Raw genomic sequence first — 12,071 nt, forward strand, 5'->3', positions numbered from 1 at the left:
CCTCTTCTGCACTGTATGATTCTATGATATGATGCTATGGATCAATATTGAGTAGAATGGGCCTGTTATCTCTCGTTGAAAAAATTCAGAGATGATATCATTGAAACATGAGAGATTCTGAGAGGGTTTGACAGGGATAGATACTGAGAGGCCCTTTGCCCTGGCTGGAGGGTTGTGCCCTGTTTGAGAGCAGATTTCCACTCCATCTGACGAAGGAGCAGCGCTCCGAAAGCTAATGGTATTTGCTACCAAATAAACCTGTTGGACTTTAAGTTAAAACTCTTACTGTGGAGGGTTAAGAACAGTGCATCTTGTTATATCTTGCCACCCAGAAAAAGATGCATTTATGTCTACTCTCTGCTTCCAGTTACTTAGCCAATCTTCATAGAATCAGAGAACCATCATAGAAACCCTACAGTGCAGAAGGAGGCCATTCAGCCCATCGAGTCTGCACCGACAACAATCCCAACTAGGCCTTATCCCCATAACCCCACATATTTATGCCACTAATCCCTCTAACCTACGCATCCCAGAACACTAAGGGGCAATTTAGCATGGCCAAAGCACCTAACCAGCACATCTTTGGACTGTGGGAGGAAACCAGAGCACCCAGAGGAAACCCACACAGACACGGGGAGAACGTGCAGACTCCACACACACAGTGACCCAAGCCTGGAATAGAACCCAGGTCCCTGGAGCTGTGAGGCTTCAGTGCTAACCACTGTGCTACCGTGCTGCCCTTCTTCAATCTGTGTCAATATGTTACATTCAGATTTAGCTCTGTTTAAAAAGTTTAAAAATAATCTTACTTGTTGTAAATTAAAGGGGATGAGAATAATAATGATTTTTCTGTTCCTTCCTGCCTAAACGATGACAGGAAAGGAAGCTTTGCAATTTACAATATTAAAAGGAAATCTCACCTTAAAAAATGTAGAAATACTGGTTAGTATTTGATTCTTTTCAGTAATTGCCCTGATCAACATTCCTCCTTCTGAACTAACACATAAAACATGGTGTTGTGAAAGCAAAATCATCTTTAAACAATTTATTAGAATTCTTTGGAGTAGTAATATCTGTTATGGGTAAAGGGGAACCAGTGGATGTACTGTATTTAGATTTCCAGAAGACATTTGATGAGCTGCCACACTAAAGGTTATTGTTTGGCTCGGTCAAGGCTGATTTGTACCTTTATTCTTTTCATCCAATCTTGCTTCATATCCCTTGGCAACATCACTTATAGAGAGAGATACGAATAGTATTGCTTGTGTTTTTATCAGGGGATTAACGTTAAGATCAGCAGAGGTAAACTAAACTCTTGAGTGGTAGTTTTGATGGGCAAAATGTTTTATTTTCTCTCTCGACTTTGCTCTGTTCTTGAGTTTAGAATTATTAATCAAAATCTCTTGCACTAGCTTCTAGTTTAAAATCACACGCTGATGCACCGTAAGTGTTGCAGTGGTTTCCAGTGTGCAACACTTAGTTTTGATTTGATTTATTATTGTCAGATGTATTTGTATAAAGTGAAAAGTATTGTTTCTTGTACGTTATACAGACAGAGCATACCATTCATAGAATACATAGGAAAGGATGCAGAATATAGCGTTACAGTCATAGCTAGAGAAAGATCAGCTTAATATATGGTGGGATTTATTCAACAGTCTGATGGCAGCAGGGAAGAGGCTGTTCTTGAGTTGGTTGGTACGTGATCTCAGACTTTTATATCTTTTTCCCGATGGAAGAAGGTGGAAGAGAGTATGTCCGGGGTGATCCTTATTACCGTCTGGATCTCAACATTTTCCGTTTCGACACCAGGTTCACAGTTTTTTTGTCCCCAGATGGAAAACATTCTCGTGAGTTATTACAGGTCTCATTGCAGTCAGCTGGATTACTGTGAATGCATCCTGACAGACAGTGGCAGTCTGATGCAGCACTAAGCCGTACAAAGCTAAAAGGGCAAAACCCTGCGTTGAGCTAGCTGATCACAGTCAGCGGGTCGCTGGACACTCTACAAATCAGCTCTGATTTCTTCTGGAAGGTGCTTGTACATGTTGAGCGATGGTAGTACAAAGCCTGGCTGTGATGAAACCATGAACAAATGGTCTGCTGACTCTGTGTCAAGGTTCACACCTGAAAATTAGCCACTTGGGTAAAGTAGTCAGGAATTCGCATAGAATAGTGCAAGAGTCATAGAGAGGTGGAATAGATACTGCCAGAGGGCAGTTGTCCACCAGGAGAATTGCCGAGTAACAACCCCACCAACAAATTGTTGGAACAAGCTGAAATGTGTTTCTTCACATTGTTTCAGCTCAACACACGTATGCATTTACAACATTAATGCTGTAAGGAAACTATTGATTTATTTTATTATTAACATGAAGGAGCGTTTAAAGAGCATATGGAAGAACATTTTAACAGATGTGAAAAGGCTTCCAATTTGAATGTGGCAGACTTTAGTTATTTGAATTATTACATGACTTTAATTAAGGTTCCGTGTGCCACAACCCGTATTCTGTTAAGCTGCCCCTAGTATAACATTCTGCATTGTGAGCCTCCATGAAATGCGGATAAAGTTCTGAATGCAGTCTTTCAGAGCAGAAAAAACGCAAGTTTAAATCTGCCCTTGGTTGTGTTTTGTGGAGGTTACCATGCATCTTCTTATTGATCGAGTCTCTAGCCGATTTGTTACCTAAGCACCTCTTATAACCAGGAGCTGCATAGTGATAAATCTCAATACTAAATCCAACCTCTACCCCTCCCGCCCTCCCACCCCATGCTCTCTCCGTCTTCTCTCTCTTTCTTTCACTCCTGCTCCTCCCTCTCACTCTGCTTCTCCTTCCTCCTCTTCCCCCTCCATAATGAGTAGATGAATGGTATGATAAATAGTGTCCCCTGATGGGAAAACGTTACACTCCAGCTCAAATTCTTTTAATACACGGGAACACCCTCACTACGAATGCACACAAGTTCTGCTTGGTTGCATTTTTCTCAGACCCACAAGGCAGTTGGCTTGGTGTTTCCAGTCACCCTGGATTGAGCGCTTCATTGTGCAGTGTGTTAATGAGTTCCTTGAAGTTAATTGTGCAGTGAGTTAATGAGTTCCTCGGGCGGCACGGTAGCGCAGTGGTTAGCGCTGCTGCTTCACAGCTCCAGGGTCCCGGGTTCTATTCCCGGCTTGGGTCACTGTCTGTGTGGAGTTTGCACATTCTTCTCGTGTCTGCGTGGGTTTCCTCCGGGTGCTCCGGTTTCCTCCCACAGTCCAAAGATGTGCAGGTTAGGTTGATTGGCCAGGTTAAAAATTGCCCCTTAGAATCCTAGGATGCGTATGTTAGAGGGCTTAGCGGGTAAAATATGTGGGGGTAGGGCCTGGGTGGGATTGTGGTCGGTGCAGACTCGTTGGGCCGAATGGCCTCCTTCTGCACTGTAGGGTTTCTATGATTCTATGACAACACAAGACCCCACCTTGTCAATAATCTGGGCAAATTACTCACCGTGGTAAAGGCTGAAATACCTGAAGATGCAAGCTTAGAAATGAGGAATTTAGTAAGGGGAGGTCGTGCCTGACAAACCTGTTAGAGTTCTTTGAAGAGATAACAAATAGGTTAGACCAAGGAGAGCCAATGGATGTTATCTATCTTGACTTCCAAAAGGCCTTTGACAAGGTGCCTCACGGGAGACTGCTGAGTAAAATAAGGGCCCATGGTATTCGAGGCAAGGTACTAACATGGATTGACGATTGGCTGTCAGACAGAAGGCAGAGAGTTGGGATAAAAGGTTCTTTCTCAGAATGGCAACCGGTGACAAGTGGTGTCCCGCAGGGTTCAGTGTTGGGGCCACAGCTGTTCTCTTTATATATTAACGATCTAGATGACGGGACTGGGAGCATTCTGGCCAAGTTTGCCGATGATACAAAGATAGGTGGAGGGGCAGGTAGTATTGAGGAGGTGGGGAGGCTGCAGAAAGATTTAGACAGTTTAGGAGAGTGGTCCAAGAAGTGGCTGATGAAATTCAACGTGGGCAAGTGCGAGGTCGTACACTTTGGAAAAAAGAATAGAGGCATGGACTATTTTCTAAACGGTGACAAAATTCATAATGCTAAAGTGCAAAGGGACTTGGGAGTCCTAGTCCAGGATTCTCTAAAGGTAAACTTGCAGGTTGAGTCCGTAATTAAGAAAGCAAATGTAATGTTGTCATTTATCTCAAGAGGCTTGGAATACAAAAGCAGGGATGTACTTCTGAGGCTTTATAAAGCACTGGTTAGGCCCCATTTGGAGTACTGTGAGCAATTTTGGGCCCCACACCTCAGGAAGGACATACTGGCACTGGAGCGGGTCCAGCGGAGATTCACACGGATGATCCCAGGAATGGTAGGCCTGACATACGATGAACGTCTGAGGATCGTGGGATTATATTCATTGGAGTTTAGGAGGTTGAGGGGAGATCTGATAGAAACTTACAAGATAATGAACGGCTTAGATAGGATGGACGTAGGGAAGTTGTTTCCATTAGCAGGGGAGACTAGGACGCGGGGGCACAGCCTTAGAATAAAAGGGAGTCACTTTAGAACAGAGATGAGGAGAAATTTCTTCAGCCAGAGAGTGGTGGGTCTGTGGAATTCATTGCCACAGAGGGCTGTGGAGGCCGAGACGTTGAGCGTCTTCAAGACAGAAATTGATAAATTCTTGATTTCTCGAGGAATTAAGGGCTATGGGGAGAGAGCGGGTAAATGGAGTTGAAATCAACCATGATTGAATGGTGGAGTGGACTCGATGGGCCGAATGGCCTTACTTCCGCTCCTATGTCTTATGGTCTAATTTGGGAGTAAGAAAGAAAGCACTTTTTCACCCAAAAGGTGATAAACTTGTGTGATAATTAAACAGAAAACAATACAAACAGATGAGGGGAAGAAATGGATTCAGTAGGTAATTGGCTGCTTGTCTAGGAAGAGAAAGGATTTTTTTATGTTGGGCTGTGGGTGTCTGGCTGGATCAGAATTGTTGCCCATCCCTAATTACCCTTAAGAAGGTGGTGGTGAGCTGTCTTCCTGAAATACTGCATTTCATCTGGTGCTGGAATACCCACAACGCTGCTAGGCAGGGAGTTCCAGGATTTGGTGACGTACTTCCAAGTCAGGATGGTGAGTGGCTTGGAGGGGAATCTCAAGGTGGTGGTGTTCTTAGGTATTTACTGCCTTGTCCTTCTAGATGATAATCGTCATGGGTTGGAAAGTGCTGTCTAAGGAACCTTGTGAATTCTGCAGTGCATCTTGTAGATGCTACACACTGCTGCTACAGTCTGTTGGTGTCGGAGGGAGTCAGTTACCTGCCACAGAATTCCCAATCTCTGACCTGCTCCCATAGACAAAATATTAATGTGGCAAGTCCAGTTCAGTTTCTGGTCAATGGTAATCCCCAGGATGTTGATTATGGGGGATTCGGCGATGGTAATACCGTTGAATGTCGAGGTTGGATTTCCTGTTATTGGAGATGGTCATTGCCTGGCACATGTGTGACATGAATATTATGTGCCACTTAATAGCCTAAGCCTGAATGATGTCCAAGTCCTACCGCATACAGACAGATTCAGTCTCTGAGGAGTCAGGAATGGTGTTGCACATTCTGCAATCATCAGCAAACATCCTCACTTCTGATCTTATGATGGACAGACGGTCATTTGAAGCAACTAAAGATGATTGGGCCTAACCTGAGAAACCATTGCAAAGATATCGGAGCTGAAATGAGTCACCGCTAACAGCTACAATCATCTTCCTTTGTGCCAGGCATGACTCCAGCCAGTGGAGTCTGATTTCTATTGATTCCAGGTTAGCTAGGATGTCTTGATGTTACATCAAGTGCAGCCCCAGTGCCAAGGGCAGTCACGCCAATGTCTGAAGTTTTGCTCTTTCGTGAAGTGATATTAGCCATGCTAAATTGCCCCTTAGTGGCTCAGAATGTGTAGGTTAGGGGGATTAGTGGGGTAAATACATGGGGTTACGGGGATAGGGCCTGGGTGGGATGCTCTGTCGGAGAGCCAGTGCAGATGCGATGGGTCCTTCTGCACTGTCGGGATTCTATCATGCGTACTATGCCAGAAACAGTAGTAGAAGCTGAATTTGAAAGGGCAATGGATAAATATTTGTAAAGCAAAGCCTGTAAGGGTGGGGAAATGGAGCTATTTCAAGGAGTCAACACCAGCACAATGGGCAGTGTGGCATTTTTCTGCATCGTATATCTATTGGATGCTTTGCTGAAAGTGAGAGGAAAATAGTTTCCGAAAGGGTTACACAGCTTCAAAGTATAATTTTCGGAGTTTGTGCTGTGAGATCAGAAACCCCAAGGTATATCATGAAGACAGACGAGACCCCAACATGTTTTCTAATTTGGCATTATTGCGAGGATAGGATGTTTCACTCCACGTGTGATTCAACTGACAAACTGGAGTGCTTTTATCAAAACAAATTTAATTTAACCATACAGTTTAACTTAAGTATTGTTAATAGTTAATTAATTTCTTAACAATCTTTAGCTGCTAACCTATCACCATTAGTTCCATTCAAGCAATATTTCTCTTATCGACTGAAACCCTTCTTAAACGTAGTCAGCAAAATACAGGCATACTTGCTTTTGACTTAGGTTAACAGTCTTGGAGCTTTCAGAAAGCCTCTGGAAAGAGAGAGACAGAGAGGCGTTTATTTATTCCACCAGCTCTAGCAGCAACTGCTATGAAAATGAAACTGTTTTTCCTGCAAGCTTAGCTCCTCCCATCAGCCTCATGACTCTCTCCCTATCAATCAACCTAATCATATCCTCCCATAACTCTGCATACCTGATTTAAAATCCCAGGAGAACCTTAACAAACAAAAGATCTACTAACGCTACAAAATAACACATTCCTATCTAAAATCAGTTATTACCCTGCATTCTCAGCATGTATGTTTTCCCAGACAAATCGACTCTTGTAACAAAACACTGCCTCTTAAAGCAGCCTCACTTTAAATATAAAAGATATCAAAATAGCACACTATCATCACAGTGCATTGACTGCTCTTTGTGGGAAAGCTTCTGAATTCAAGAAGGTGTCTTGCACTTCCCTACAGAGAAATGATTCAGGAAGGCAGTGAGGAAGTAGGTGTGTCCGCATCTCTGGAACACGGAATTTCTTTGCAAAGAGTAATTGTCCTGTGGAATTAAATTCTTGAAAGGTTTCTGAAGGAAAATTGTCTGGGCAGAGGACATGCAGATTTCAGATTACTTTTGGATGGATGAGCTTTGTCAGATCAGATGGACTTCCTAACGCTCATTTATCCCATGATACGAGTGCAGCATCACAGCAAATCTATGGGAAAATAAAACAAATGGATAGCCAATATTAGGTGCTGAATTTATACATTCGGGTGATAATCAATTTAATAATACAGAATCAACTGTTTGTCCTTAATCTGAGGTGTTATTTCCATCACAGATAGCATGCAGGCCTCTGGGGAAGATCCGCTGGATGCCTTCATGACCAAAATCCGAACAGGAGCAACAGTAGATAGCGTCACTCGTAAGAAATTGCACATCAAGTCCTTCGAGCTGAAAAAGGAGTTGCAAAGGCTACAGAGATTAATAAAGATCGTGACGCCAGTGGGTCTTCCAGAGCTGAAAATGGAGTAAGTCAAGAGAATAGTCCTGAATATTAAATACCGCAGTTCAATCTGCACATGGTTACATAGAAACATAGAAGATAGGAACAGGAGGAGGCCTGTTTGGCCCTTCGAGCCTGCTCCACCATTCATTACGATCACGGCTGATCATCCAACTCAGCAGCCTAATCCTGCTTTTTCCCCATAACCTTTGATCCCATTCGCCCCAAGTGCTATTTCCAGCTGCCTCTTGAATACAGCAGAGATCAGCTTAGATCAGCAGAGAGTTGATGTTTGATCTCTGGGTGTGAGCAGCGCTTGACAGTTCTTCATTGGCTCAAGAAGATAAGAACATGCATAGGCCATTCAACCTCTCGGGCCTATTTAGATGGCAATTAAATCATGACAAATCTGTGTTTTAACTCCATCCACCTGCCTTGGTTCCATCCCCTTAACATCTTGTATGAAAAATCCATCATTCTTAGTGTTGAAACCGCACCCCCCCCCCCCTCCGAGATTGTATATTTCCCCTAACCTTTGCACGAAAAAATGCTTCCTACCATCACCCTTGAATGGTTTCATTGTTCTGGGCATCAATCTTCTATTTTCAAAGGAATACAAATCAAGTATCCAAGACAAAGAGTATCATGTTTAACCTCGCACTGTACTTATTTAGTTAATTAATATCTATTGTAATCCATTCCCCTGAACAGTGAATATTTTTTCATCAGGAAGATTAATCTTATTTGGAAATATTCCAGATTCGGGGAGAATCCTTCAAGCCAGTGACAGTGGCAGGATCTTGCAGGCAGCTTTTTTTGGAAAATCATTGATGCACTATCTATAAAGCCAGGCTCACTTTTCAAAGAGAACTGCGGGACTGCTGTGTACTCTGTTTCGCAGAGACATGGCTCACTCTTGCTTCCCCGGACTATGCCCTACAACCAGAGGGCTTCTCAACCGAATGCACTGTACAGCGGCCTCAGGCAAGGCATGGGGTGATGGGGGTCTGCCTTCTAATCAACACCTCATGGTGCCTAGAAGTAGCACCATGCTACTTCTAGGCACCATGTAGCATGTAGAATACCTGACGCTAAAATGCTGCCCCTACTACCTTCCTCTGTTATCCTGACAGCAGTTTACATTCCACCCCACGCGGATGTGAAGACAACGCTGGACGAAATATACACCACTACAAATAGCCTTGAGATGAAACATCCTGAGGCTAGTTCATCGTGACCGGGGACTTCAATCAGGCCAAACTCAAGAGCTTCCTACCGAGATACCACCAACATGTCTCCTCTCCAGAGGCCCAAACATCCTAGACCACTGCTATACAAATATCAAACATTCTTACCGCTCTATCGCCCCTCCACACTTTGGCAAATCAGACCACAAGGCTATGCTCCTGCTCCCAGCTTACAAGCAAAAACTGAAACAGGAGAATCCGACAAAGAAAGCTGTGCAATGTTGGTCTGAGGAATCAGATGACCTCCTACGGAACTGCTTCGAGTGAGTAGACTGGTCACTATTTAAAGTAAAGTTTATTTATTAGTAGGCTTGCATTCACACTGCAATGAAGTTACTGTGGAAAATCCCCTAGTCACCACATTCCCGCACGTGTTCAGGATATTTAAAAACCCTGCAACCAGCCTGAATGAGTACATCACTACTGTAACTGACTTCATTACTAAGTGTGAGGAAGACTGTGTGCCAAAGAAGCAAATCCGTGTGTTTCCCACCCGGAAACCATGGATGAACAGGGATATTCACTGCTTGCTGAAGTCCAGGTCTGTGGAGTTCAAATTAGGTGACCTGACCTATACAAGAAAGCCAGGAGATCTAAGGAGATCCATCAAAGATGCCCAAAGACAGTACCAGACCAAGCTAAAGTCCCAGGCTAGCCATGTGGACCCCCGCCAACTATGGCATGGTCTGCAAGACATAACAGACTACAAGATCAAGGCATATAAAATCGCCAGCACCAATGCGCCCCAACGAGCTCAATGCATTCTACACCCGTTTTGAGCAAGAGGCTACTAAAAGTATGCCTTCCACTCCGGAAGCTTTGGACGAACCTGTATCCGACGTCACCTTTGCAGCTGTCAGAGCAGCCCTCTCAAAGATCAACTCACGGAAAGCGACTGGCCCAGATGGGAAGAGCACTCAGATCCTGCGCGGATCAGTTGGCGGGGGTATTCACAGACATCTTCACCCTCTCTTTGCAGCAATCTGAGGTCCCGATCTGCTTCAAGAAGACAACCATTCTAGTACCAAAGAAAAGCTAGGCAGTGTGCCTTAATGACTATCGTCCGGTGGCTCTGACATCCATCATTATGAAGTGCTTCGAAAGGCCAGTCATGGCACGAACCAATTCCAGCCTCCCGGACTGCCTGGATCCACTACAGTTCACCTACTGCCGCAACAGGTCCACAGCAGACGCTATCTCCCTGGCCCTGCACTCAACCCTGGAACACCTAGATAACAAGGACATCTATGTCAGACTCCTATTTGTTGACTACAGCTCAGCCTTCAACTTCATTATTCATGCAAAACTCATCTCCAAACTCAGTGGCCTGGGACTCGGCACCTCCCTCTGCGACTGCATCCTGAAATTCCTAATCCACAGACCGCAATCTGCAACAACACAATCATCCTCAACTCCGGTGCCCCACAAGGCTGTGTTCTCAGCCCCCTACTATACTCCTTATACACCTATGACTGTGTGGCCAAATTCCCCTCCAACTCGATTTTCAAGTTTGCTGATGACACCACCGTAATGGGTCGATCTCAAACATTGATGAGACAGAGTACAGGAAAGAGATGAAGAATCTGGTGAACTGGTGCGATGACAATAATCTCTCCTGCAATGCCAACAAGATGAAGGAGATAGTTATCGACTTCAGGAAGCATAGTGGAGCACATGCCCCTGTCTACATCAACGGGGACGAAGTGGAAATGGTCGAGAGCTTCAAGCTTTTAGGTGTCCTGATCATCAACAACCTGTCCTGGTTCCTCCATGCTGACCCTATAGTTAAGAAAGCCCACCAATGCCTCTACTTTCTCAGAACATGAAGGAAATTTGGCATGTCAGCTATGACTCTCACCAGTTTTTACAGATGCACCATAGAAAGCGTTCTTTCTGATTGTATCACAGCTTGGTATGGCTCCTGCTCTGCCCAAGACCATAAGAAGCTACAAAGTGTCGTGAACGAAGCCCAGTCCATCACTCAAACCAGCCTCCCACCCATTGACACTGTCTGCACTTCCCGCTGCCTCGGCAAAGCAGCCAGCAGAATTAAGGACCCCACACACTACAACATAGGGCCCGATTTTACCATCGTGTTGTGCCCATTTTCGGGCACAAAAGTTGCTAAGGTCGGGCGTGAGGTGAGTAGCCGCCGCCGTGCCAGTTCCCCCTTTACCAAGGCCCGAAAATGGCCACGATCGGGACCGCGCCAGCAAAGGGGCGCGACGGCCATTTAAATGTATTGCATACATTTAAATTGACTTAATGGGCTGCACGGCCAACTTTATTGGCACTTCCCCCTTTACCACTGCGTTTGCCCATCCAGAATCAGCGCGAAACAGACATGCTCCATAAAAGTCCGATTCGGGTGCTCCAGTTAGTGAGGAGTTAGTGTCCGACGACTCTCTGCTTGAGATCGGCGGAAGGGGGTCCGTGGTCACTCTGCCTGAGATCAGTGGGGGGAAAGGGAGGGGTCCGCTGCCACTCTGCCTGAGATTGGTGGGGGGTGGGGGGGGGGGGTGGCGGAATAAGGAGGCCAGTAATGTTTTGGGGGTGGGACAATGTTTGCGGGGGCCAGGGGGAGGCATTATCCCGCCCGGCGGGGATGTGGCAGGGGATCAGCATTCTGTCATTTTTTTTCTGCTCATGTGCAGTTGGAGGCGCCGATCGGAGCTGCAGGGTTTCGGGCGTGTTAAGCCCCGCCCACGGGCTTGTGCAGCGCGATTCGGAATTGCTGATATTTTTTCAGGCAGAGTGCGTATGAGGGGCGCCTGAGAACGGGTCTAAAAGTCGGATCTGAAACATTCCCAGTTTCAAGTCCGCCCAGCACTTAGAATCAAAATGGTAAAATAGGGCCCACTGTCTCTTCCACCTTCCTCCGTCGGGAAAAGCTTCTTCTCTGCTGCCACCAGACCTTAATTGGACCTACCTCGTATTAAGTTGATCTTTCTCTACACCCTAGCTATGGCTGTAACATTACATTCTGCACTCCCTCCTTTCCTCCTGTCTGTATAGCGCGCAAGAAACAATACTTTTCACTGTATGTTAATGCATGTGACAACAAATTAAAAAAAGTAATTTTCTATTATTGACATGAATAAGCAGAAAGCTTTAGATGTTTCCAATGAGCTGCTCGCTGCATTCAAAAGCAGTGCTGCTGGCGATGCACCTTTGACCGTACTATGTATAATTTATATGATT

General features: G+C 45.1%; 1 protein-coding gene across 2 annotated transcripts in view; it reads left to right on the forward strand.

Annotated features, from left to right (window-relative positions):
* The window catches only part of slc4a1ap (solute carrier family 4 member 1 adaptor protein), a 164,300-nt gene that overhangs the window by 87,481 nt on the left and 64,748 nt on the right, over window positions 1-12,071 (forward strand). For both annotated transcript variants that reach the window (XM_078212238.1, XM_078212239.1), the window contains one exon: window positions 7,459-7,648. In XM_078212238.1, coding sequence (XP_078068364.1) covers window positions 7,459-7,648 — 190 coding nt within the window. The remainder of the gene's footprint in view (window positions 1-7,458; window positions 7,649-12,071) is intronic.

Source organism: Mustelus asterias, chromosome 5 (assembly GCF_964213995.1).
Source record: "Mustelus asterias chromosome 5, sMusAst1.hap1.1, whole genome shotgun sequence".
Taxonomy (NCBI): Eukaryota; Metazoa; Chordata; class Chondrichthyes; order Carcharhiniformes; family Triakidae; genus Mustelus; species Mustelus asterias.